This window comes from Platalea leucorodia (assembly GCF_965183815.1).
Source record: "Platalea leucorodia genome assembly, contig: HAP1_HAP1_SCAFFOLD_371, whole genome shotgun sequence".
NCBI classification, from domain to species: Eukaryota; Metazoa; Chordata; class Aves; order Pelecaniformes; family Threskiornithidae; genus Platalea; species Platalea leucorodia.
The window spans coordinates 7397-29593 of record NW_028121210.1 but is presented as its reverse complement, the minus strand read 5'-3'; the positions used below and the strand labels follow the sequence as shown (position 1 = coordinate 29593).

Below are 22197 nucleotides of genomic sequence, written 5' to 3'. Positions count from 1 at the left end.
GGGCGGTGCGGGCCCGGCCCCGGAAGGCGGGTTTGCTTCCGGGCCGCGCGGCGCCATGGGCTCGCTGTGGCGGCTGAAGCGGTTCGATGCCTTCCCCAAGACTCTGGAAGACTTTCGGGTCAAGACGTGCGGGGGCGCGCTGGGTGAGCGGGCGGGGTGAGGGCGGCGGGGGGCCGGCGGGGGGCCCGGGCCTCGCCGTGGGGCGGCGGCCGGCCGGGGGGACCTTGCGGGCCGGCGCTCGGCGGCGCTCGGCAGCGGCTCGGGGTGGCGGCGGGCGGGCTGGGGCGAGGCGGGCTGGGCGGGCGGCCGGCCGCGAGCGGCGGGGCTGACGGCGGTTCTCGTCTCCCTGGCAGTGACGGTTGTCAGCGGGCTCATCGTGGTGCTGCTTTTCTTCTCGGAGCTGCAGTACTACCTCACCAAGGAGGTGAGTAGCGGCGGGGGGGCGTGAGGGGCCGGCCCCCCGGTGCTGCCTCCTGCCCGCGGTGCCCCGGCGGAGAGGCGGCCCGTGGCGGCCTGCCGTGCCTCCGCACCCGCGCCGAGGCGCCGCCTGCTCCGCCGCCTCCTCCGGGCTCCCCACGCAGCAGCTTCAGGCGCCGCAGCTGTGTTTGGGTTTTCTTCGTTCCCCGAGCTGGTCGCCCTGACGATGGGAGCGGGCTGCCCTCCCCCGAAAGCCGCTTGGCACAAAGGTTGGCTTGTGGCCTCCTGTAACGCTGTCGCAGGAGACCGTCTCAAAGTCTCTTCTCGCTGTCTCTGCTGTCTACAAGCAGGCAATCCAAAGAAAAGAAAGCAGGCGCAGGAACCCCCGTCCCCACCCCAAGTTCTAGGATTCCCAAATTATTGTTGTTTTTAAAAGTATCACAAATGGCAAGCGCTTAGCTACCATGGAAGGTGTGGGAGGCAGCAGCTCAGGTGTCTCGCGAATCCCACATCTTAAAAATCAGCTCCTGAGCCAGAGCAGTCGAGGGAAAGAGGCCTTTTGGTTTGCTTCCAAGTGAAACAGGACTCTCTGTTTTTCCTCTGTTCCTAGGTTCATCCGGAATTGTACGTTGACAAATCAAGGGGAGATAAACTGAAGATCAATCTAGACGTTATTTTTCCACACATGCCTTGCGCTTGTGAGTCAGACTTCTGAACGTTGGGAATAATTTTCATACTTGCCGAGGGCCCGAGAGGCTCAGTGTGCCTGGTGCTTCCGCGTGCTGCGCTGCTGCTTGGGCCGCGGACAGGGAGGAACTGCTGATCCCTTGCGGTTACACGGTGATTCCAGCCAGTCCCACTGGGCGCTTAAACCGGCGCTTCCAATCGAGCAGTGTTATTCTTCTAGATTATAAATGAGGCTACAATATAAAGCCACTTACATTTCTGTGTGGTGGTGTACTTTGTCAGAGAGCTCAGTAATACCGAAAAAGCTGGCACAGAGCTCGCTTGGGACTCAAGATTTGACTGTATTGTTGTTGAAAAACTTTAGAGTCTCGTTTGGAAGTTACTTGACGAGGCACGACTTTTCCTTGACTTTGGTACTTAAATTCTGACTGTAACACCAATGCCACGTGGTAACCTTTCTCCAAAATTTTTAAAATCAGAATGCGTGTTAATAATCTGGTTACCTTTTAACTAAATTGAAAACAAAAGTTGCAGGACAAAGCGATGGAGAATTTTGCAAGTCTTGCTGGGTATTACTGCTGTGCACATTATCCGACTGTCCGCTAATCTTCCCTGCCTCTTGTTCTGTTGTAGTAATTCCTTTGGGTCATGCATTGGGCTCTAAATGTAGTGAGTCTGACTTCCTTCTGACCACCCAAGATATTATTGGTCTTTGCCTTCCTCACATTTAAAAGGGCGTGGGAAGGCCAGAGAGGCTGGAAGCCTCTGCTGTTTTGTGCAGAGAAGCTGTCGGTCTTACAAGAGAGCATGTAGCCAGCCAGTGTGTCATGGTGCTTCGATACCAGGCCGAGACCACAGACCTTCTCAATCCTCCTTGTGAAAAGGGATCGCAAGGAAATGTGCTGATGTTGAAGGGGGAAGGGTGGGGGGGTAGAGGTAGGAGACAGCTTTCAACCGATTTTAAGCTTAACTCGTGAGCTCCTGAAAATGGTTATGGGCTTTGAGGGGTTTGGTTTTGTTTTTTTGCCTTGAGTGTATTACCTTTCGGGGTAACGCTTTCTGTGGCAGTTGGAAACAGTCCTTCTTGTACACCAAACCAGACCCCATATTTGGAAGGGTCATTTAGGGTGCTGCAACGTGCGTTTTATTCCCTGTGCGTCATTTGGCCCCAACCGTACCAGCTCTTCCAGTTTGGCCCGCTGGTATCCCCCTCGCTGAAAGATTCTGTGTTTTCACTGGTTGAGCGCTTCCTCAGCCTGCCATAACAAATGTGTGTTTATAGACCACTTTCCTTTCTCGCTGGTTTCAGATTTGAGCATCGATGCCATGGATGTAGCAGGAGAGCAGCAGCTGGATGTAGAGCACAATCTGTTTAAACAACGTTTGGATAAAGCTGGCAATCGTGTGACGCCAGAGGCCGAGAGACACGGTAAGATGCTATTCTGCCTTTCTTGGATGCATGCTCTCGTAGTCTTTCCATCCCTGTACGCCTGTTTTGAGATTCACGGGAACAAGTGGCAGCTGAAGAGCATTTAAACACCACAAGCTCTTGAAGAGTTTATAGCACGCCAATCTATTAAACTGGTGGATCAGACAAACTCCTATTATACTCGCTACTTTTGTGAGGCAAATCTTTGCGTTCTCCCTCTGAAATTACGACAAGGACTCATGGATGCATTTCAGGCATAAAGCTGCCGAGTTCCTGGTCTTTTGCGACTAGAAATCAAGCAGCTGTTCTGGCAAAACTTGACTTTGGTTGTATCTTTAAATCACAGTGGGCTGACAAATGGGACGACCTGGTTAGAGGAAAGAGCGTCTCTTCAGGGAAGGCTCCAGTGACTCGACCCTTAAGCCCAAACTTGCACCTTGCTACGTTTACTTTGTGTGTGTTAATGCATACCTGATAAACATATTTTAGCTGATTTATCGGTTACAAGTTGTAGTAAGTGGTCCTTGGCTACACAAAACTTCTCCTCTACCGTTTTTACGCGTTATGGCTCATCGTTGTACCTCGATACACACCAGAAGCGATTCTGTCAAAGTGTCGCAATCTAACGGTAATACCGTCCTGACTTTTCCCTTCCAAAACGTGAGCTGCTTATTACCTTTTCTGGGAGATAGTATAGTTCTGCCTGTCAGCATGAACTAGATTTGTTGATTTGTATCACGCAGATTTAACTTTTCTGTTCTTGAGGTTGAAAGGCTAAACCAAGGCAAGAGCTGAACGATCGGTAGGTGCAAGAGTGTCTCCCGTTGTCACGGGAATGTGGTGATAGTGTTCTTACTATCGTGTCAGCGAGCAGCCTTTCTGTGTTCAGAGGTTGTGGCATTACAAACGTAATGTCCAGGGACAAAAACAGCTTTTCTGTATCTAATTCTCTGTTAACACGTGTAGGCCTCCTGCCTTGCTTGTATTGCCAGTGTCCATTGGGATTAGTCTGTCTGAACCGGTTGCTCTGACTCCTTACATAATCAATGGAGAGGAAGAGAAACTTGTAGGGAGCAAACCATCTCACCTAGAAGAGGCATTTTAAGAGAGATCAGATGCATTGCATGGAAGAAGCAATTTCTTCTGCAGTCTGGGAAAAGCATGCGGCTAGTTTGGTTTCCACCACCCGTGTTACAAGTTAGATCAGAAGTATCCGCCCATCTGCATTAAACTCTATGATTATCAGTTTCTATTAGTAACACTGACGCTCAGTCAGTTATTTAAATGGCAACTATAGCAGTATTGACCTTAAATTTAGGAAAGCATACCCAAATTTTATGGAGTAGTGTCTGGAGGCTTTTCCTAATCATAGTTACATTAAAATAGTTCATAGCTTAGTGATTTCTATGGTAGGTTGCATTCTGTGCTTGGATGTCATCTTACTCATTTCCATTCAGTGACAATAAACGATTGAATTCTTTATTGGTGGTTCTTATCGTTTCCTTCCTTTTAACATGGACAGAGTTTTCCAGTTTCACGTATCATATCTGCGTGCAAGTTGAGGACCGCATTAACAGCAAGAAACCCTGCATGTAGAGTTTTATCTATCTACTGCGTTTTCTTTATAGTGTCTGAACTGTGTGCATTACCTCTGGGTGCTGGCTCTGAGACAACAGGCAGCTAGTGATTACATTTACAAAGCTGTTACTGGTTGCAGTATCTTGAAAGACTGCGTGTAGTGTACAGGTGTTCTTGTTCAAATGGTGGCAGTCACGGCTTTGACAAAGCATAGCAGTTATTAAGCTGTGTTCTTCCTGACGCTACCTTTTAGTGTAATTACAAGATTAAAAGCCATGCCACTTTTTAAATAGTGACTTCTTAAGCGCAGTTTCAACTACTTTGAATGTTGTAAGCCTTAGAAAGAAGGTCTCGCACAGTTGTTTAATAATGGGTATATTTTCTTAAAAAGTTTTTGTTTGCTTGATTGTGACTACCATAAAGTATTTGATTAAGGAAATAAGGTTAATGATTAATTTTCAGTCGTATTTCATACTTTCTAATTAAAATCTCTTTTTTTCTGTGGCTAATACGAAATACAGGCATCTTTAATGCTCACTTCTGTCCACCTGTTATACCTTCCAGTTCCAGCGAACAAGGCCCTGATAACGTTATATCCCCTCAGCAGTGTCTGACGATGTACCTTGTTGCTTTCCCCATCATTAGTTATCAAAGGAGCCATCTTTTCAAGGCTTACAGAGGGTAGTGCAGCAGTGCCTAGATAGTGAGCCTTGGAGGGCTTTTGTAACCCGGGGGACTTGGTCCTGTCCTTCAGGATTTGTGAGTTGAAACAGCTTGATTTTTAAGGGGGCCTCTTATTATAAGAGCTAATGTTTTTGAAAATTTGAGACGCAAAATTCCTTGGCTCACTTATTCCTAACTCCAAAATTTGCAGACCTTCGATATTTGTTTTGGTTCTTGACAAAACAAAAGTCCTGTTTGAGTTTTCTGTAGGCATCTCCTGCCCTTTGGCGGGGTTCAGCTGTCACCAGCTGTCATCTCCTCTGTTACAAGTCTGTTACTCTTCAGCCTTCTGCACATAAGAACATAAAACTCCACGAGTTCGTGCTCCAGCCATACTGCGGCTGCGCATTCAACACACATGCAGCACAGACATTGGCAGAATTGTTAAGTCACGAAGAAGGTAGAAATGCCTTGGAGATTTCTAGTGAGCAGTGGTTAACGTGTGTGCCTTCTCAGCATTGTCATCCTGGAGGACTGGCTGTCAGTTTTCCAGTCGGGAGACTCCTACTCTCTGAGCTTGTTTCACAGCAATAGATAGCCATGTTCCCTACACATGTCTTGGGACAGGATTATGCGTTATGCACTGTTGACTGCGGTTGACTGCTATTTAAAATTTTGTTTGTGTCCTGTATCAGTTGCAATTTACTGATTTGTCTACTTTAGAAAATGTTTTAACAAAGCCTTTACGCACGTAACATCTGATCAGTGCTCCAGCAAGGCTTACAGATAGCCAGTTCTTTCTATGGAGGGTGTTCTTGAGATGACAAACACTACTCTGCTTCTTGGTCTTACTTCCACGCCTCAACAGGCTCTGTGTGTGCCATTTCAGGTGGGCTTTGGGTGCAGGATGTGCAGCTTCCGACACAAAATCGCTGCGTTCATGTGTAGAACAGTTACTGTGCATAGAACAAAACAAGAGTACAAGATAGTGTTTCTAGACATGCCTCATCACTTTGCATCATCTTTTGTCTTAGAGCTGGGGAAAGAAGAAGAAAAAGTGTTTGATCCAAATTCTTTGGATGCCGATCGCTGCGAGAGCTGTTACGGGGCAGAGTCAGAGGACATTCGGTAACCTTTACACCTTTTTCGTATCTTCGTAGCACTTGGATTAATACAGTTGTGTTGCATGCACATTTTTTCCCAAAATGTCTATGAAGGTCTGGGCAATGAAATCCTCCTGGGCATGTGTTCAGAGAATGATGAGAACTGTTGTGGTTTTGGTATGTCTTTGGAAGCTGCACTCACGATTGTTAAGAACGTGCAGTTAGGTTGTCTAGTTTGTCTACATGCCTGTTTAAGGGCAGTGCAAATTGCACTACCTTCGCAGTACCACAAAGGTTGTATCTCGGCAAACGGTATCTTTTCCGGGATTATTTGGTGTCCAGAGGGGAGCTGCGTAAATTATTTCACTGTTACGTGAGCTGTCTTGGAATAAAACCTGGCTATGGCCTTGCCTTCTCACTTCTGCTGCAGGCTTTGCATCCTTACAGGAGCAAAGACCAGACATCTATCGCTCGCACAAACAACAGGTGTCATTTGGTGTTTCTCTTTCCTCCTACCTGCAAATTCTTGTAAGAATGGATCCGTGGTAGTGCATGGGTTCTGGACTACCCTTTGCTATAATTGTCTCTGTAGTAACTTGGTTTGTCCCATCTGTCAAGCCGCATCCTTCCCCAGAGCTGTTTCCATCTTGAGGGATTCATGATTCCAGCCTTCAACTTCTTCTTTGGTCCAGCAAAACGTGGAACCAAGAAAGAAAACTGTTTTTTCTGGTGACCAAGATGTTACCCAGAGGTCAAAAAGTAATGAAGAAAGTTTGCCATTAAGCCTCCCTCCAGTGTTGACAGTCTTGCCCTTCAGGGAAGAGGAAAGGAGGAATAGAAACAGCCAGATGCTTTGTTCACACAGGGAAGTTCCAAACTGCTCAGAACTGTGGGACACTGATGTCGTTTTTGTAGCAAATTTCTTTGCCAAGGAGTGACTTGGCTGTTTAAATGGACAGGCAGAGCTGTCTTTAGACTCAAGCTCTGCATTAAATCAGCTTGCATCCTCATGCCAAAATCTCAAAAAGTACATCAAGAAGCTCAAGCTGCTCCAGGAGCATTAAGCCTCCTTTCAAAGTCCAGTCCCTGATGTTTGCTTTATTGCTTTGTGGAAGAAAACTCCACCAAGGATTCAAGTCCTGAGCTGGAGCATCTCTTTATAGCGATAAAGATGGTAAGATGGTGCTTGTCCTTTTGCAGGTGTTGTAACACTTGTGACGATGTCAGAGAAGCATACAGGCGGCGAGGCTGGGCCTTCAAGAACCCGGATACCATAGAGCAGTGCAAGAGGGAAGGGTTTAGCCAGAAAATGCAAGAGCAGAAGAACGAGGGCTGCCAAGTGTATGGTTTCCTGGAGGTCAACAAGGTGAGAGATGGGCTTTGCTGTGAACCTGCTGCATGATGGTGATGACTGTGAAAAGGCAGAATCGGGGCGTTCCTCTCCTTTTCCATCTTTAGGTGTTCACAGGACCGTCATATAATAACTCCTGGGCTCAGCAAGGTGCTTGTGCCCGTAAAGGGGTTCAGTAGGAGAGTCAGGAAAAGCACTGGGAAGGGGCTAATTCTCTTTTTCGTTGTGTGGGCTGGTAGGAAGCATGCCGGCTGGAGAAGCTTAGCTTTTCCTACTGTCTAGCTAGCGAGTCTTTTTGCTGAGGTTTCTGGAGGAGGAGAGGCATCTTCTTTGAGGTTAGATTGTCCCACGTGCCCTTCTAGTCTTAAAACAGAGACCACCAGTGGATGCTGGAGATAACAGTAACCAACGACTTGCCAGCAGAGGTGCTGGAGAGAGTGAAACGTTAACTTCTTTAGAAAAACAGTGGAAGCAAGACTATTGGAGTTGGTTGTCAAAGCCGAAAACGCTCAGGGAGTTGGGTTTTGCAACTGGTGTATGAAAACGTAGTACGAGATATACCAGATAACTATGTAACTACCCTGTCATTTGGTGGGTTACCAAAACCCAGAACACTTGGATGTGCAGGTTACATACCCAAGTACGTTCTAGAAGTCAGGCCCAGGCTAGGTTTTTTTTTTTTTAATTCAAAATCTGTTTTTTGTGGGGTTTGGGTTTTTTTGGTTTGTGGGTTTTGTTTTTTTTTTTTTTTTTTACATCTTTGTGTACGTTTTCTGGAGACCACATTCTTTATTTCTGGAAAGTAAACCTTTTATTCACGAAGCCAGACATTGTGATTTGAGCATCATTGTGGGTACCGAACCATTGCATGACCCTCTATCACAAAATGTGATGAGCAGGAAAGATTCAAAGGGGACTGCTGGAGGTAGCAAGGGTCCAGGGGTGGGTGTCACTGGGGAAATTTCTGAGATCCATTGTTACGCGCTTGGTATTTTGCACGTCTCTGTTCTCGTCACGTCTGCAGTTAACATAAGCGATAGGTTTGCACAGACATCAAAGGTGTAGCGTAGCATGTGAGCTTGGGATATTCAGATCTTTCAGGGGAGAGTGTCTATGATTGCTGGTGAGTGTCAGGGAGGATTGGCACCTGATATCCATATCCCTTTCAGATTCCAGGATGAAATTTTAACAACCTTTGACTTTTGGGGGGTTTTGGGATTTGTTGTTGGTTTGGTTTTGGTTTTTTGTTTTTTGGGGTTTTTTTGGTTGGTGTTTTTTTTTTTGTTTTTTTTTTTTGTAGGTTTAGTGCTTTATTTTTGCATGCAGCTTATTTTCATGGATGTATACATAGGATCACTGTTGTTTCTTGTGTTAAGTTTTTTTTTTTTTTTTACCCTGCTCACTCTCCCTCTCAGTTACTTTCTCCACTCCTTTTCTGTGATACCTTTTTGTATTTCCTGCAGCAGCAGTCAGTTCCCTCCCAATAGACTTAATTCCTTCTTCTTCCCATTTTTGTGTCCACTAAAATAATCTGCACAGAACACTTTATTATCAACATCAGTATGTAATTATGGCTTTCCACATAACTGCCTGTGAAGAAGAGGGGAAATTCGTCTCTCTTTTAGGACAATATCTGCTGATATTGTCGCCCATGAAAATGAGTTGCTTGGTGTATACCTTGTTGAAACAAAAATTTAAAAATCCAAGCACCAGTACAACTGCTTTATTTATATAGATTCAGACCTTTTAATGAAAGATTACTGTCTCCTGCAGGTAGCTGGAAATTTCCACTTTGCACCAGGAAAAAGTTTCCAACAGTCTCATGTCCACGGTAAAGTATTTTCTTTTCCTGCTTATTGTGACCTTTAGCTTCCAAGTGCATCTGACCATTTTCTTTGATTATCTTTGCGTTGCTATCCATAATAACAGCAGCACTGCTTCAGTGGGGAGCACATTGTTGAAGTTTTGTTACAGAGGTTTAGAACCATCATGAACAAATAGAAAAGTGTTTTCGGGAGGTGCTGCCATGTGGGTGCGGAAGAACTTGGAGGAGAATGTTACTGGGTAGTCTCTCACTGTCACTTGTTCCACAGAACTTTGCTGCTCTGCTGTAAAACAACCTCAAGTAAGGTGTTCAGGCCAGGACCTGAATATCAGTATCTCTGGAAGGGATATTTTGGAGAATATGTCAGGAGAATTTTAAAGCAATTCAGAACTTCTTTTAGAGTAAAATTTAAGTTGTAAAGGACTTCCTCAAGTATACATATAAATACACGGTGGCCAGAATAATAGTAGTAGTTTATAGAATCATAGAATGGTTTGGGTTGGAAAGGCCCCTTAAAGGTCATCTAGTCCAACCCCCCCTGCAATGAGCAGGGACATCTTCAACTAGATCAGGTTGCTCAGAGCCCCGTCCAACCTGACCTTGAATGTTTCCAAGGATGGAGCATCTACCACCCCTCTGGGAAACCTGTTTGAGTGTTTCACCGCCCTGATCGTATAAAATTCTTCTTTATATCTAGTCTGAATCTACCCTTTTTTAGTTTAAAACCATCATCCCTTGTCCTGTCGCTACAGGCCCTATTAAAAAAGTCTGTCCCCATCTTTCTTATAAGCCCCCTTTAAGTGTTGAAAGGCCACAATAAGGTCTCCCTGGAGCCTTGCCTTCTCCAGACTAAACCACCCCAACTCTCTCAGCTTTTCCTTCTAGGAGACGTGTTCCATCCCTCTGATCATTTTCATGGCCCTCCTCTGGACCCGCTCCAACAGGTCCATGTCTGTCTTGTACTGAGGACTCCAGAGCTGGATGCAGTACTCCAGGTGGGGTCTCACCAGAGCAGAGTAGAGGGGCAGAATTGCCTCCCTCGATCTGCTGGCCACGCTTCTTTTGATGCAGCCCAGGATACGGTTGGCTTCCTGGGCTGCAAGTGCACATTGCCAGCTCATGTCCAGCTTTTCACCCACCAGTACCCCCAAGTCCTTCTCCGCAGGGCTGCTCTCAATCCCTTCATCCCCTAGCCTGTATAGATACTGGGGGTTGCTCCAACTCAGGTGCAGGACTGCTTGCACTTGGCCTTGTGGAATCTCATGAGGTTCACATGGGCCCACTTCTCGAGCTTGTCCACGTCCCTCTGGAGGGCATCCCGTCCCTCAGGCATGTCAACTGCACCACTCAGCTTGGTGTCATCTGCAAACTTGCACTCAATCCCACTGTCATTGATGTCATTGATGAAGATATTAAACAGTACTGGTCCCAGTATGGACCCCCGAGGGACACCACTCATCACTGATCTCCATCCGGACATTGAGCCATTGACCACTACTCTCTGGATGCAACCATCAAGCCAATTCCTTATCCACCCAACAGTCCACCCATCAAATCCATATCTCTCTAAATTAGGATGTTGTGGGAGACCATGTCAAAGGCCTTACAGAAGTCCAGATAGATGACATCAGTAGCTCTTCCCTTGTCCACCGATGTAGTCGCTCCATCATAGAAGGCCGCTAGGCTGGTCAGGCAAGACTTGCCCTTGGTGAAGCCATGCTGGCTGTCTCAAATCGCCTCCCTGTCCTCCATGTGCCTTAACATAGCTTCTAGGAGGATCTGTTCCGTGATCTTCCCAGGCACAGTGGTAAGGCGACTACATCAGCCAATTCCCTCAGGACTCTGGGATGCATCTTGTCGGGTTCCATAGACTTCTGTATGTTCAGGCTCCTCAAGTGGTCTTGAACCTGACCTCTTACAGTGGGAGGGACTTTGCTCCCCCAGTCCCTGCCTTATATCTTTAACGGGAACTTGATTAAAAATATTTGTGGTTTAATGGAATGTTTGCAGTTCCTTTGATCAAGTTTTTGAAGCGTAAAATTTGTAGTAAAGGTTTCACAAAGAGCTTTAATTTCAGCCTGATTTTTCCCCTTCCTGTCACTCACTCCAGTTTAACCTGTACCACTGAGGTAAAGGTCAGGGGAGAATGTGAATGTGCTCTGTGAGAGTAACTGGTGTATTTGGAGAAAAACAAGCAAGCTTTTGAGCACAGTTTCTACAGATGATGAAGCACTTTGGGGTGGGAAGCCTGGTTTTCCCCACAATATTAGTTGTTGTTAATAACAACATACTTCACTTCCTGCAGAACTTGCTTCATGTGCTTAAACTAGCATAACAACAGCAACCTCGCTACAGCCAGTATTTACAACTTCACAGCATGTATCTAAGTTAACAAGAAGCATCTCTGCATTGCATCTATTCTCTGTAATAGGCATGAATGCAAACTAGCTGTCCTGAGAGCAAGTACTTTGTGTACATAGAGGAGGGGGTGAGGTCAGGATAGCTCTCTAATTGCATGTGCCCCAGCAGTCTTGCATAACTTAATTGAAAATTCAGTGGGAAAGTACTGGTGAAAACCAGAAAGGACTATGTAGTTGCTGCAAACCTTTTGGAGGCACAGTTAGGAGTATTGGTGTTTTGAGGACAATGAAAAGGAGTAGGAGGAGGGATGATGGGCAGACAAACTTTCTGCTTTCTGGGAATTCTGCACATTAAATAATGAGGAAAAAAAGCCCCTGATACTTTTCTCCATGTGCACCTGTTTTCAGCTCTCGGGATCTCCTGAGTCTGTTACGGTCTATTGAGATTCCTCAGTGGCTCTCTTTCAGGTACTTTTCCCATCTCATCATGAACCCGTGTAAACGTTTTGCATGGCGTTCAGCAGGTCTGCTCTGCTGTAAGAAAAAGCACCTCCCCTCATTTGCTTGCTCCCACTAGCTGTATCTGATGGCCCTTGTTCCTCTGTTGGAAAAGAGTGAACTGTCACTGCCTGCTCTCTACCTGCCTCTCAGGATGATGTAGACCTTTCCTGTGTGCCAGCCTACAGGCCATGTCTTTCCCTCGTGGAAGAGTCCCTCCTTTTCCAGCTTTAGGTGTTCACAGGACTGTCATATAATAACTCCTGGGCTCAGCAAGGTGCTTGTGCCCGTAAAGGGGTTCAGTAGGAGAGTCAGGAAAAGTGTAATTACCCCTTTAAGTGTAATTACCCCTCCTGCTGGGTTTGGGCTGTTTTAGGGAAAGCAGTCTATGTAGCTGGCTTGACAGTTCTTGGGGGATTTTTCCCCTCATCTCTCCATAGGTGGTTTGCACTCTGAAAGAGTTCAGTGAGTACAGGCAGTATCTGACCACGCTCAAGCTGGAGGCAGAGAAAACGTCCATGCGAGAGGAGGTACGGAAAATGGAGTGTTCGTGGACACCTGTCAGCGGCACGGTGCTGAGGGCTGGGGCTTTACTTGTGGCATCTCAGGGAGGGGGGGTGATCATTGCAGAAGAGGTGAGGGCTGTGCTACTGGGCTGGGCGTTGTGGCAGGGAAGGGACTACCAGACTGCGAGCTGGGCTAGTGCAGGGTGCAGGGGTGTGCACGGGCAGGAAGGTCACGTGCAAGCACGCAGAGTACTGAGGGAAGCATTTCTCTTCTGCCCTTGTCGCGTGGCTGAAGCTGAGCACTATCCTGGGCCCGCAGGACGCCTCAGCACACAGGGGTGTGAGCGCTTGTCCAGGCAACAGCAAGCCACAACCTGGTGTCACCTTTCAGAAAAAGGTTCAGCTCAACCTGGCCCCATTAGAGGATGCCTCCACACTGCCGGAAGGGATTGATGCTTCTCGCCTGCAAGAGTGGCTGCTGCAGGAGCAAAGAAAGAGTTTGCCGGGTGGAGAGAGGAAGAGGAGGCAGAGGTAAGAAAAGGCCAAGTAATGCTTGCTCTTGAAGGGGGCCTGTGGTCCCCGAGAGAAGTCCTGGAGCCTCGTGTTCCAGTAAACAAAGCCTAGCAGTGGAAGGAGCCGGTGCTGGCTGTGAACACGTTGGTGCAGTCTGTGTTTGGAGCCTTGGACAGGCAGCTGGAAGCTCCTGTGGGGACTACTGGAGCAAAGCAACCCGAAGCAGGATGATGGGAGTGACTGAGTGGAAAATGGCCTGGGCAAGATGGACAGAGCGGCTCCTTCTTAGCTGCCTTCCTTTCTCTTGACAGGCATCTCACTGTGATCAAGAAGCAGATTGAAAGACTGGAGGCTTTTGAAAAAGTGCAGTGCCTCCTCCTCCAGCAGGCCAAGTGCCAACAGCAGCAGCAGCTGGGCAAGAGGAGACAGCCAGGCACCCAGAGCAGCTCTGAACAGTCCGCTCTCGAAGGGAGGCCAGCGAGTAGGAGCTGGGTGGATGCTGGGGGCCACCTCTGCTGTGCGGCAGCTCGTTGGCACCCAGGCCTTGGGAGAGGGTGCTGCCACACGGCTTGCAAGCGGTGCTTGGTTGCTGAGGAGGTCGTGTCTGGCTGGTGTGTGATGTGTCCTCGTATGAGGGTGGCTGTCAGAGACTGAGACACAGGTGCTTTCCTTCCTGTGTCTGTCGCACACAAGGCACTACCCCTTTCTGTCACAAAAGTGTGCCTGGGCACTCTCAGTGACCATTTCTGCATGGACTCGCACATTTAGCACGAGCCTGTGAGCTGCACCAAATGGCCGCACGGTCCATGGTGCTGGTTTCACGTCTGATTGAAAAACTGGTTTTTGTCCAAAGACTTCTGCATCCAAAGATGCAGCGTCCCTGAACCTGACAGTGTCCCCATACACCAGCCTTGCCTGTGGCATCCTTGTTTCCTGTAAGGGTTGCTTTCTCTGTTCAGTGCTTTCCACGCTCTAAGCTTAAGGCAGATGAGAAAACTTCCTGCTGCTCTTCTGGCCACTTTATGCCTTCTGGTGGTTTGCCCGTCCCCTTTCCCAGGTGAATGTAGGAAGGGTGGTGGGCAGGGCCCGGGATATCTGAGCTGTAACCTCTCCTCAGGGAGCTCCTTCCACTCCTGGGCTTCTCTGGTGTCAGTGCTCTGCTGTTCCTTCAGTTGGCTGCAGCTTTTGAGCTGTCTAAGCTATTTCAGTAGGTGTGTTCTGATATTGAGAGAAGCGGAGGTGTTGGAGGTAAGGGCTTCAGGACGAGTCAAGGTTCAGCAGCATATATTGTAGAAAGTACACTTGTATGCAATTTTGTTTTTTTTTCAGGTCAGTAATTTTGTATTGGGTGTTCAGGGGTGGCAAGATGGTTTAATAGTATGTTTTTGGTTTTGGTTTTTTCCTAAGTGCTTTGTATTTTCCTGGACTTCCTGACTTTATTGAAGATGGAACCTTGGTTTTTTTTCACCAGTTTTGCTGCATACTGTGCAAGTTGTTGATACTATTTCTTAACAGGACTGATGGTGAGATAATCTAACAGGGGTTAAGATGCATACATCTTGTATGCATCTGTATACGGGGTTTCAGCATTTTTCAAGAAAGCAGCAGGGACATAAAGCATTAGGTACATTGAGGTATACACTAAAATATACCCCCAGAACTCTGAGGTCTCTGCTCCTCTGTGCCTTTTACTTCATTCCCTGACTTAATCTTTGCATCCATCCCTTCACCATCTGTCCATGTATCACTATCATTGCTACTTAGAGGCATTGACTAGGCACTTATTTCCAGTGCAGGCTTCTGTCATTGTGTTTCTTTGGATTTCTTGGAGAAGAGGATGCTTATTATTTGTGCTCGTAATGGTCTCCAGCTAGGGGTCTTTTCTTCATCATAGTCTCTGGGCACACGGGCCTTTTCTATTATCACAGTTTTGTCTTTCCTTAACTGTCCAATGAGGTTTGCTCTAGTATCAGTCATGGCAGTTATGTTCTCTTGTCCTTGTTTACCTATTGTGTTTTTTAACACCAGTTTCTGTAGTCATAAGGTGTCTGTTTGAGATCTTTGAGTCACCACGTCTTGCCACCGTGGGTTTTTCCATCAGCCGACAGTCTCCCTAATTTTGTAAGGGGCTTCACAGGTAATCAGGCTCAGGTGTCTCACACTGTTTTCATGAAGGGCCTCTTGTCCTTGTGGCTTCATCCACTGGGTGGTATCGGTTGCTGCCTGGTACAGTGTCCTGTCTTTTTGAATGTTCTGGGTTTTTTCATCTTTTCTTGTTTTTGTTTGAAATTTTTTGAGCGGGGTTTTTTTGTTTATTCCTGCAGGTAAAGTCAGGTCTTCCTTTGACCTCCCAGTCCACATGGCTTTCGTTCCTCTTTTTTGCCAGGTATCCTCACCACTGCATTCCCATGATGGGAGTGGTGGAGAGGGGAGCAGAGCACTCGGAGTTCTGGAGCATCCAGGGAGGTAGTGTTGGGCTTCCTCTCGTCTTTGTGGGGCTGACCCTGAGGAAGTCCAGTATTTGAGTATAGATTATGTGGGTACACTAATCCCTTTCAGAGTGTGTCAGAGGGTAAGGTTTTTGTTCTGTTTTGTGTGGGAGAAGATAGCTCTCTGACTGTTTTGGGGATGAGATGGGGTACACCTATGCTTTCAGGTAATATCTTATTTGCCAGACACTTTGAACTACTTGTATCTGATCTTCCAAGTGACTCATGAAAGGGTTTGGGGCACACTGACAGTGGGCACTGTCACCAAAAGGCAAAGCGGAGTTGTAGCAGGAGTCTTCCATTTATGGAGATGGGCTCAGTCATCTCCTGCACAAACTTCTGTTCTGTAGCGATCGGGACAGTAGCATTCTTTAGATTTCTTAAAGAACAAGAGGAGGATGGAGCAGGCTATCAAAACGTAATCATTTGTTTCCTTTAGCAGTACAGGTGCCCAAAGACTGACCTGCATTTGAGAAATGGCATAAGGACATCTGTGTTGACCATCAGCAGAGGAAGGAGCATCCTTCAGGTGCCAAGGTGATGAAGCAGAATCCTTATTTGTTCCATTTGATTTTCATCACCTGCGGGGGCCTTGGACATGCGAAATGTGGTCGGTACATTTGAGGCTATGAGGGATATCACAGATAGCACTTGACAGGCATTAGAACTGGGTGCCCAGGTCAGACTGACCTGACAGAACCGTCCCACCACCTGAAGTAGTACATACTTCTGTAGCTAGTTTTTAATAGCTCAGTCTGCATCACCTTCAGCCAATCTCAATTTAGATTGCGGTGCCGATCTCGTCATCTTCAGCATCTATCTGCACTCAGGCCTCTTGTAACTCCTATGCAGCTGTGGCCTAAGACTTTTTAGCACAGTGTTATCTAATAATAGCATTCTGTGTGCAAGCAGCTTCCAGCAGCCCAGTCTCATATCCCGTTTATGTCAACACTCTCATTTGAGAATGCTGTCTACAGAGAGGTTCTCTGTGCTGCAGTTCATGGAGTCATTTATGAGTGATTTATCCATAAAGGAAAAGCCTGTCATTATGCCAGCCACAGTCACGTGCTACCCATACCTCTTTTGGCATTTGCAGTCATGATTTTTTTCAGCTCTATCTGTTTCCCCTTATATTTGAGTCAGCTGACAGTAACTCTAACTTTTGTGTTGGTGGGTGGTCTGACCTATTCTTGCAGTTAAAGTAATAGGTCTAGGCTAAGCAATATGGTCAAGTGAACTGCGATGGCAAAGGTGAGTGGACAGCACTGTGGGCTGTGGTGGGGGTGAGGTCAGTTGCTTGGGTTTTGTGCTTTTGGGGTCTCTATGCTGCCAGAGTATATAAGTCAATGGCATTTTTACTCTGTTATGCATGGCCAGCTCTCTCTCAGAAAGGAGTATATAACGTCTGTGTGCCTCTCTGCATTTTCCCGACGCAGGCCCGGCATTGAAGGCTGCCGTTCCCGAGACATCGGAGATGGACCGACTATACGAGTGGGCACCTCATGCAGCCATTGACCCCAGCGGTGCAGCACGGGAGGCATGCAGAGCAGCGTGAGCCTGCTGGGGGACCGGGCGAATCCAGGATGTGGCTATTGGGGTGGGAAAAAGAGGAGGGACGGGTGTATACTTTTTATGGGTATTACGGTCTCTCTTTTTCTTGAGCCTGCTGATGTAACTGACTCAGCATGGCAGATTGGAGCACAAAGCACAGATAGACAAGGTTAGTGGAGTGAAGAAGTCAGCATGGGGATGGTTTACTATTTGTTAGAGTATTTGTCACCATCTAGTTGACTTTGTTTTATTTTGCTGCAGATGCACAGCAGGGAGCCGGACACCAAAGGGAGATGGCAAGTGGAGAACCATAGAAAGTTGGTCTGTGCCCAACGATGGAAGGAATAGTTCTGTTGTTGGTGCCTATATGACCTGTTGATGCTGTGTTTTGAAGGTGTGAAACAACTCTTGAAATTACACACGTAGCAGGATGTCATCCCCCAAGTGTGAAAGGCAAGGTGCGACACCAAGCCATAGCAGCAGTTATTTTTGAGCTGTCGCATTGTTTGTGAGCAGGTGGCTGCTTCCAGGCACAGCAGTCACTTTGTCTCGTTGATTTTCTAGGTGCCATGGGAGACACTGGCCACAACATCCAGTGTTAGACTGGGAGTGAGCGAGCAGAACGCAATGGCGCTTATGAGGAGGCTGTCATTGCAGAAGATGTCAGAGCTGACTGGTGTGAAACTGACTGATGGCACTCTGTTTGCAGATGATGAAGAGGAACCAGGTGACTGCAGCGACATCCTAGTTAGCCTAGGCAGTTTTCATTGAGGATGGATTCTGAACCCCTGCTCTCTCAAAGCTAAGCTGAGGGGCTGATGCTATCTTTGTGTGGGGCTGCAGGGAGGGTTTTTAAATTCAGTGTAAGGGAGAGGGCGGTTTGGAATAGGACGCATTTGGGCAGACAGGGTCCAGTGTCATCTATGCAAAACACAAGTGTGTGCCAGGCAGGGCAGTTCCAGCCCATATATTTTGTAGTTTGTGTCATTTGTTTTTTGTGTACTACACAATGTATTACTCAGGTCTTGATGTTCCCATTGTTCTGGTTGCTTCCGCCTCTCTCTCCTGCTTCCTGTCTCTTTTATTTTTTCCTCCCTCTCTCTGTCCCTGATTTCTTTCTGCAATCTCTCTGCTCTCCTCTGCACAGTTGTCCTGCTCCCCATCCCTCTCTTGTTTGCAGCATCTTGTTTTCTGGCTCCCTGTCCCACACCTCTTCTCTGTGTCCCTCGGTCCTTCCTCCTGCTTTTCTCTTCCCTTTTCTCCCTCTGTCCTGCTGCATTTGGGCACTGAGCCTTGCAGCCAACTCACTGCCAGGATTTCTTATGTGCATTACTGAATAAACTTCTCCTGCCTCTTCTGTGTCCCTGGATGTGTTTGCAGCCCCTGGGTGCAGAGCATGTGGCTGTGGAGAGGTGCAGGGGAGGGGGTGATGTGCTGTGGGGCTTTGGCAATGGCCCCTGTTCCTGATGGGCTGGAGCTAGGGCAGCCCCAGGTGTGGCCAGTGAGGCTGAGGATGGGGCTGGTCCTGCTGTGTGAAGGGGCTGTAGCTGTAAAGAGGGCTACCTGGGTATGCCTGCTTGAGAAAGCTGATGAAGGGGAATAGGCTGAGGAGGGAGTCCTGCAGGCAGGTGCCTCCAGCAAGGAATGACCAGTCCCTGTGGTGAGGAAGGATCCCTTTGAGCCATCCCTGGCAGAGTGCACCACCAGCATGTGGTGCTGGGAGCTCGGTGCCTCCATCGGCTGCATGGGAGAGCTGCTGGGAAGTCTCGTGCTGGAGGAGCATCGAGGCACGTGCTGCCAAGGCAGAGGGAAAAGCGTTGGGGCAGTGAAGGTCTCCTGATGCTGGCAGGAGCTGTGGTGAGTGGCATGTTCTCTGTGTGTGTCCCAGTCCATCTCTGCCTGCCCTTCCTCAGATATCTGCCTGCCTCCCTGCCTGTCCCTGCTTCTGTCTCCCTCTCTGCTGGCCCACCTACCTGTCTGGCTCCCAAAAACTTGTTACTCTTCTGCCAGCTGTACCCTGTACCACTTCACCTATTATTTGTTTTCTATGCTTCCTTCTCTGTGGCTCCCTCTCCCTATTTTTTAATGCTTTCCTGTGTTTTCTGTACCCTGTTGCATTTTAATTTCTCTTTCTATGTTTCCCTCTCTCTGGTGCTCTGTCTCTGTTTTTAAATTCCTCTCTCTGTCCTGTAGCCTGTTTTTTTTATTTGATATTCTTTCTTGTTTCCTTCTATCCATCTCCCTGTCCCTATTTTTTAATTATTTCCTGTATTTCTTGTACCCAATCACTGTTTAAATTTTCTTTCTATGTTGTCCTCTATCTATCTCCCTGTCCCTATGTTTTAATTCTTGTCTAGGTTTCTTGTACTTAGTTGCTTTTTAAAATTCTTTCTAGGTCTCCCTCTGTCTGGCTCCCTGTCCTGGTTTTGGCCAGGATAGAGTTAATTTTCTTCCAAGTAGCTGGTATAGTGCTGTGTTTTGGATTTAGTATGGGAATAATGTTGATAACACACTAATGTTTTAGTTGTTGTTAAGTAGGGTTTATCCTAGTCAAGGGCTTTTCAGCTTCCCATGCTCTGCCAGGTGCACAAGAAGCTGGGAGCAGGCACAGCCAGGAGAGCTGACCCAGACTGGCCAAAGGGCTATTCCATACCATATGACATCATGCTCAGTATATAAACTGGGGGGAGTTGGCCGGGGGGTAGCGATCGCTGCTCAGGGACGGGCTGCGCATCGGTCAGCAGGTGGTGAGCAATTGTGTTGTTAATCACTTGTTTCGTATATTCTATTATTATTATTATTATTATTATTATTATTTTCTCTTCTGCTGCTGTCCTATTAAACTGTCTTTTATCTCAACCCACAGGTTTTACTTTTATTATTTTCGATCCCATCTGGGGTGGGGCAGGGGGGAGGATGAGCAAGCGAGCGACTGGCCGTGTGGTGCTTAGTTGCCGACTGGGGTTAAAACACGACACTCCCTTTCTTGATGTTTTTAATTCTTCTCTATATTTCTTGTACCCCCATTGCTATTTAATTTCTCCTTTAAGAATTCCCTCTATCCAGCTCCTTTTCCTTAAATTTTAATTCCTCCCTGTCTTCCATATACCCCTTTTAAAATTTTCTTTCAATGTTTCCCTCTACTCTCATCCCTGTTCTTATTTTTTAATTCTATCCTGTGTTTCCTGTTGCCTCTTGCTTTTTAAAATGTCTTTCTATGTCTCCCTCTATCCGATTCCCTGTCCCTATTTTTTAGTCCTCCCTCTCTGTCCTGTACCCAGTTGCTTTAAAAAAATTCTTTCTGTGTCTCCATTTATTTAGTTTCCTGTGTGTCTGTGTCCGTCCCCCGTTCCCTCCCCATACTATACTCCATCAATTTTAACTTTTGTTTCTATGGCTACTTTTACCCACTTCCTTGTCTTTATTTTCTAATTCTCTCCTGTCTGTCCTGTAGCCTGTTATTTCTTCAGTTTTCTTTCTATGTCTACTTTTATCAACCTCCCTATCTGTATTTTTTAATTCTTTCCTGTGTTGTGTACCCTGTTGCCTTTCAAATTTACTTTCATGTGTGTGTCTATTTTTTCCCCCGTTCTTATTTTTTAATTTATTCTTGTCTTTCCTTTAAAGCCATTGCATTTTAAATTTTCTATGTCAAAGTTTATCCGGTTTGCTGTCCCTATTTTTTTTAATTTATTCTGGTGTTGTGTACCCTGTCACTTTAGAAATTATATTTCCATGTGTGTTTTAAATAAAAAAAAAAAAAATTTCTTTCTCTATCCCTTTTAGCTTGCTGTCCCTATTTTTTGAATTTTCCCTTTGTTTACCTAATGCTTATTGCTTTTAGATGTTCTTTCTATGTCTACTTTTTTTCCCTTTGATGTCTTAATTTTTAGTTATTTCTTCTCTTTCCTTGGTGCCCTCGCTTTTTAAATTTTATTTCTACATCTCCATTTTAGTTTGCTGATGGTATTTATTAATTTTTTCCTTATTTCTTTAATCACCATTGCTTTTAAAATTTTTTATCTACTTTTATTCCGTTTGCTGTCTTTAATTATTTCTTGTCTTTTCTTAGTGCGGTTGCTTTTAAAATTTTCTTTCTACATCTCTCTTTTAGTTTGCTGTCCCTATTTAGTATTTTTTTTCCTTTATTTCCCTTATGCTCATCTCTTTTAAAGTTTTCTTTTTATGCCTACCTTTATCCCATTCACGGTCTTTACTTTTTAATAATTTCTTGTCTTTCCTTAGTGCCGTCGCTTTATAAAAATTTCTATTTGTGTCTGTGTTGTAGTTTGCTATCGCTATTTCTTAGCACTTACCTCTCTTAATCCTTTGGCTTTTAAAATATTCTACTTTTGTTCGCTGTTGTTATTTTTTAATTTTTTTTTTCTTCTCTTTCCTGAGTGCCCTCGCTTTTAAAATTTTATTTCTACATCTCTGTTTTAGTTTGCTGTTGCTATTTATTAAAGAAACAAGGAAAAAATTAATGACCGTTGCTTTTAAAAGTTTGTCTACTTTTATTCTGGTTGCTGTTTTTATTTTTTTAATTATTTCTTGTCTATATCAGTACATTTGCTTTTTCAATTTTCTTTCTACGTGTTTTAGTTTGCTGTCCCTGTTTTTAAGTTTTTTCTCTTTATTGCCCTAATCCCCGTCACTATTTAAGTGTTTTACTTTTATCCCATTCCCTGTCTTTATTTTGCTGTCTTTATTCTTTAATTATATCTTATCTTTCCTTAGTGCCCTCTTTTTTGAAATTTTGTTTCTGTCTCCACTTTAGTTTGCTATTGCTATTTTTTTCTTTCTTATTTCTTTAATCGTCATTGCTTTTAAAATTTTGTCTCATTTTGTCTCATTCTCTGTCTTTATTTTGCTGTATTTTTAAATTATTTCTTGTCTTTCCTTAGTGCTGTCACTTTTAAAATTTTTTTCTGTCTCCATTTTAGTTTGCTGTTTCATAATTTTTTCCTATTTCATCATTTTTTCCTAATCCCTGTTGCTTTTAAAATTTTCTTTTATTCCCTTTGCCTTTATTTCGCTGTCTTTTCTTTTAATAATTTCTTGTCTTTCCTTAGTGCCCTTGCTTTTTAAATTTTCTTTCCACATCTCTGTTTGCTGTCCCTATTTTTTAATTTTCCTCTTTAACTCCCTAATCCCATTCGCTTTTAAAATATTCTTTCTATAAACAATTTTGTTTCTGTGTCTACTTTTATCTAGTTTGCTGTCTCTG

At 45.7% G+C, this 22197-nt stretch overlaps 1 protein-coding gene across 6 annotated transcripts; it reads left to right on the top strand.

The window, feature by feature from the left end:
- On the top strand, window positions 1-19738 carry LOC309604127 (endoplasmic reticulum-Golgi intermediate compartment protein 3-like). 6 transcript variants are annotated; one of them, XR_014230843.1, is made up of 11 exons: window positions 1-143; window positions 354-424; window positions 1028-1115; window positions 2414-2533; window positions 5809-5902; window positions 7078-7243; window positions 9002-9059; window positions 15862-15956; window positions 16856-16970; window positions 17232-17428; window positions 17535-19738. XR_014230843.1 is itself a non-coding variant. In XM_082339039.1 (9 exons), exons 1-8 carry the CDS (start codon window positions 56-58, stop codon window positions 11836-11838), a joined length of 702 nt encoding a protein of 233 aa, XP_082195165.1. In that variant the 5' UTR covers window positions 1-55; the 3' UTR covers window positions 11839-11881; window positions 12352-12441. The 6 variants fall into 6 exon arrangements, 2 of the variants coding, with proteins under 2 accessions (XP_082195165.1, XP_082195164.1); XR_014230844.1 differs by having other exon boundaries at window positions 15859-15956; XR_014230846.1 differs by lacking the exons at window positions 15862-15956; window positions 16856-16970; window positions 17232-17428; window positions 17535-19738 and adding exons at window positions 9926-10048; window positions 11822-11881; window positions 12352-12441.
- The last annotated feature ends 2459 nt before the right edge of the window (window positions 19739-22197 follow it).

What these genes read in the sequence shown, in the direction of transcription:
- LOC309604127 (XM_082339038.1), top strand. Translation starts at nt 56, where the DNA reads ATGGGCTCGCTGTGGCGGCTGAAGCGGTTCGATGCCTTCCCCAAGACT. An exon ending in AGTACTACCTCACCAAGGAG is followed by an intron (nt 425 to 1,027) that starts GTGAGTAGCGGC and finishes CTCTGTTCCTAG; the next exon opens with GTTCATCCGGAATTGTACGT. An exon ending in GCAGAGTCAGAGGACATTCG is followed by an intron (nt 5,903 to 7,077) that starts GTAACCTTTACA and finishes GTCCTTTTGCAG; the next exon opens with GTGTTGTAACACTTGTGACG.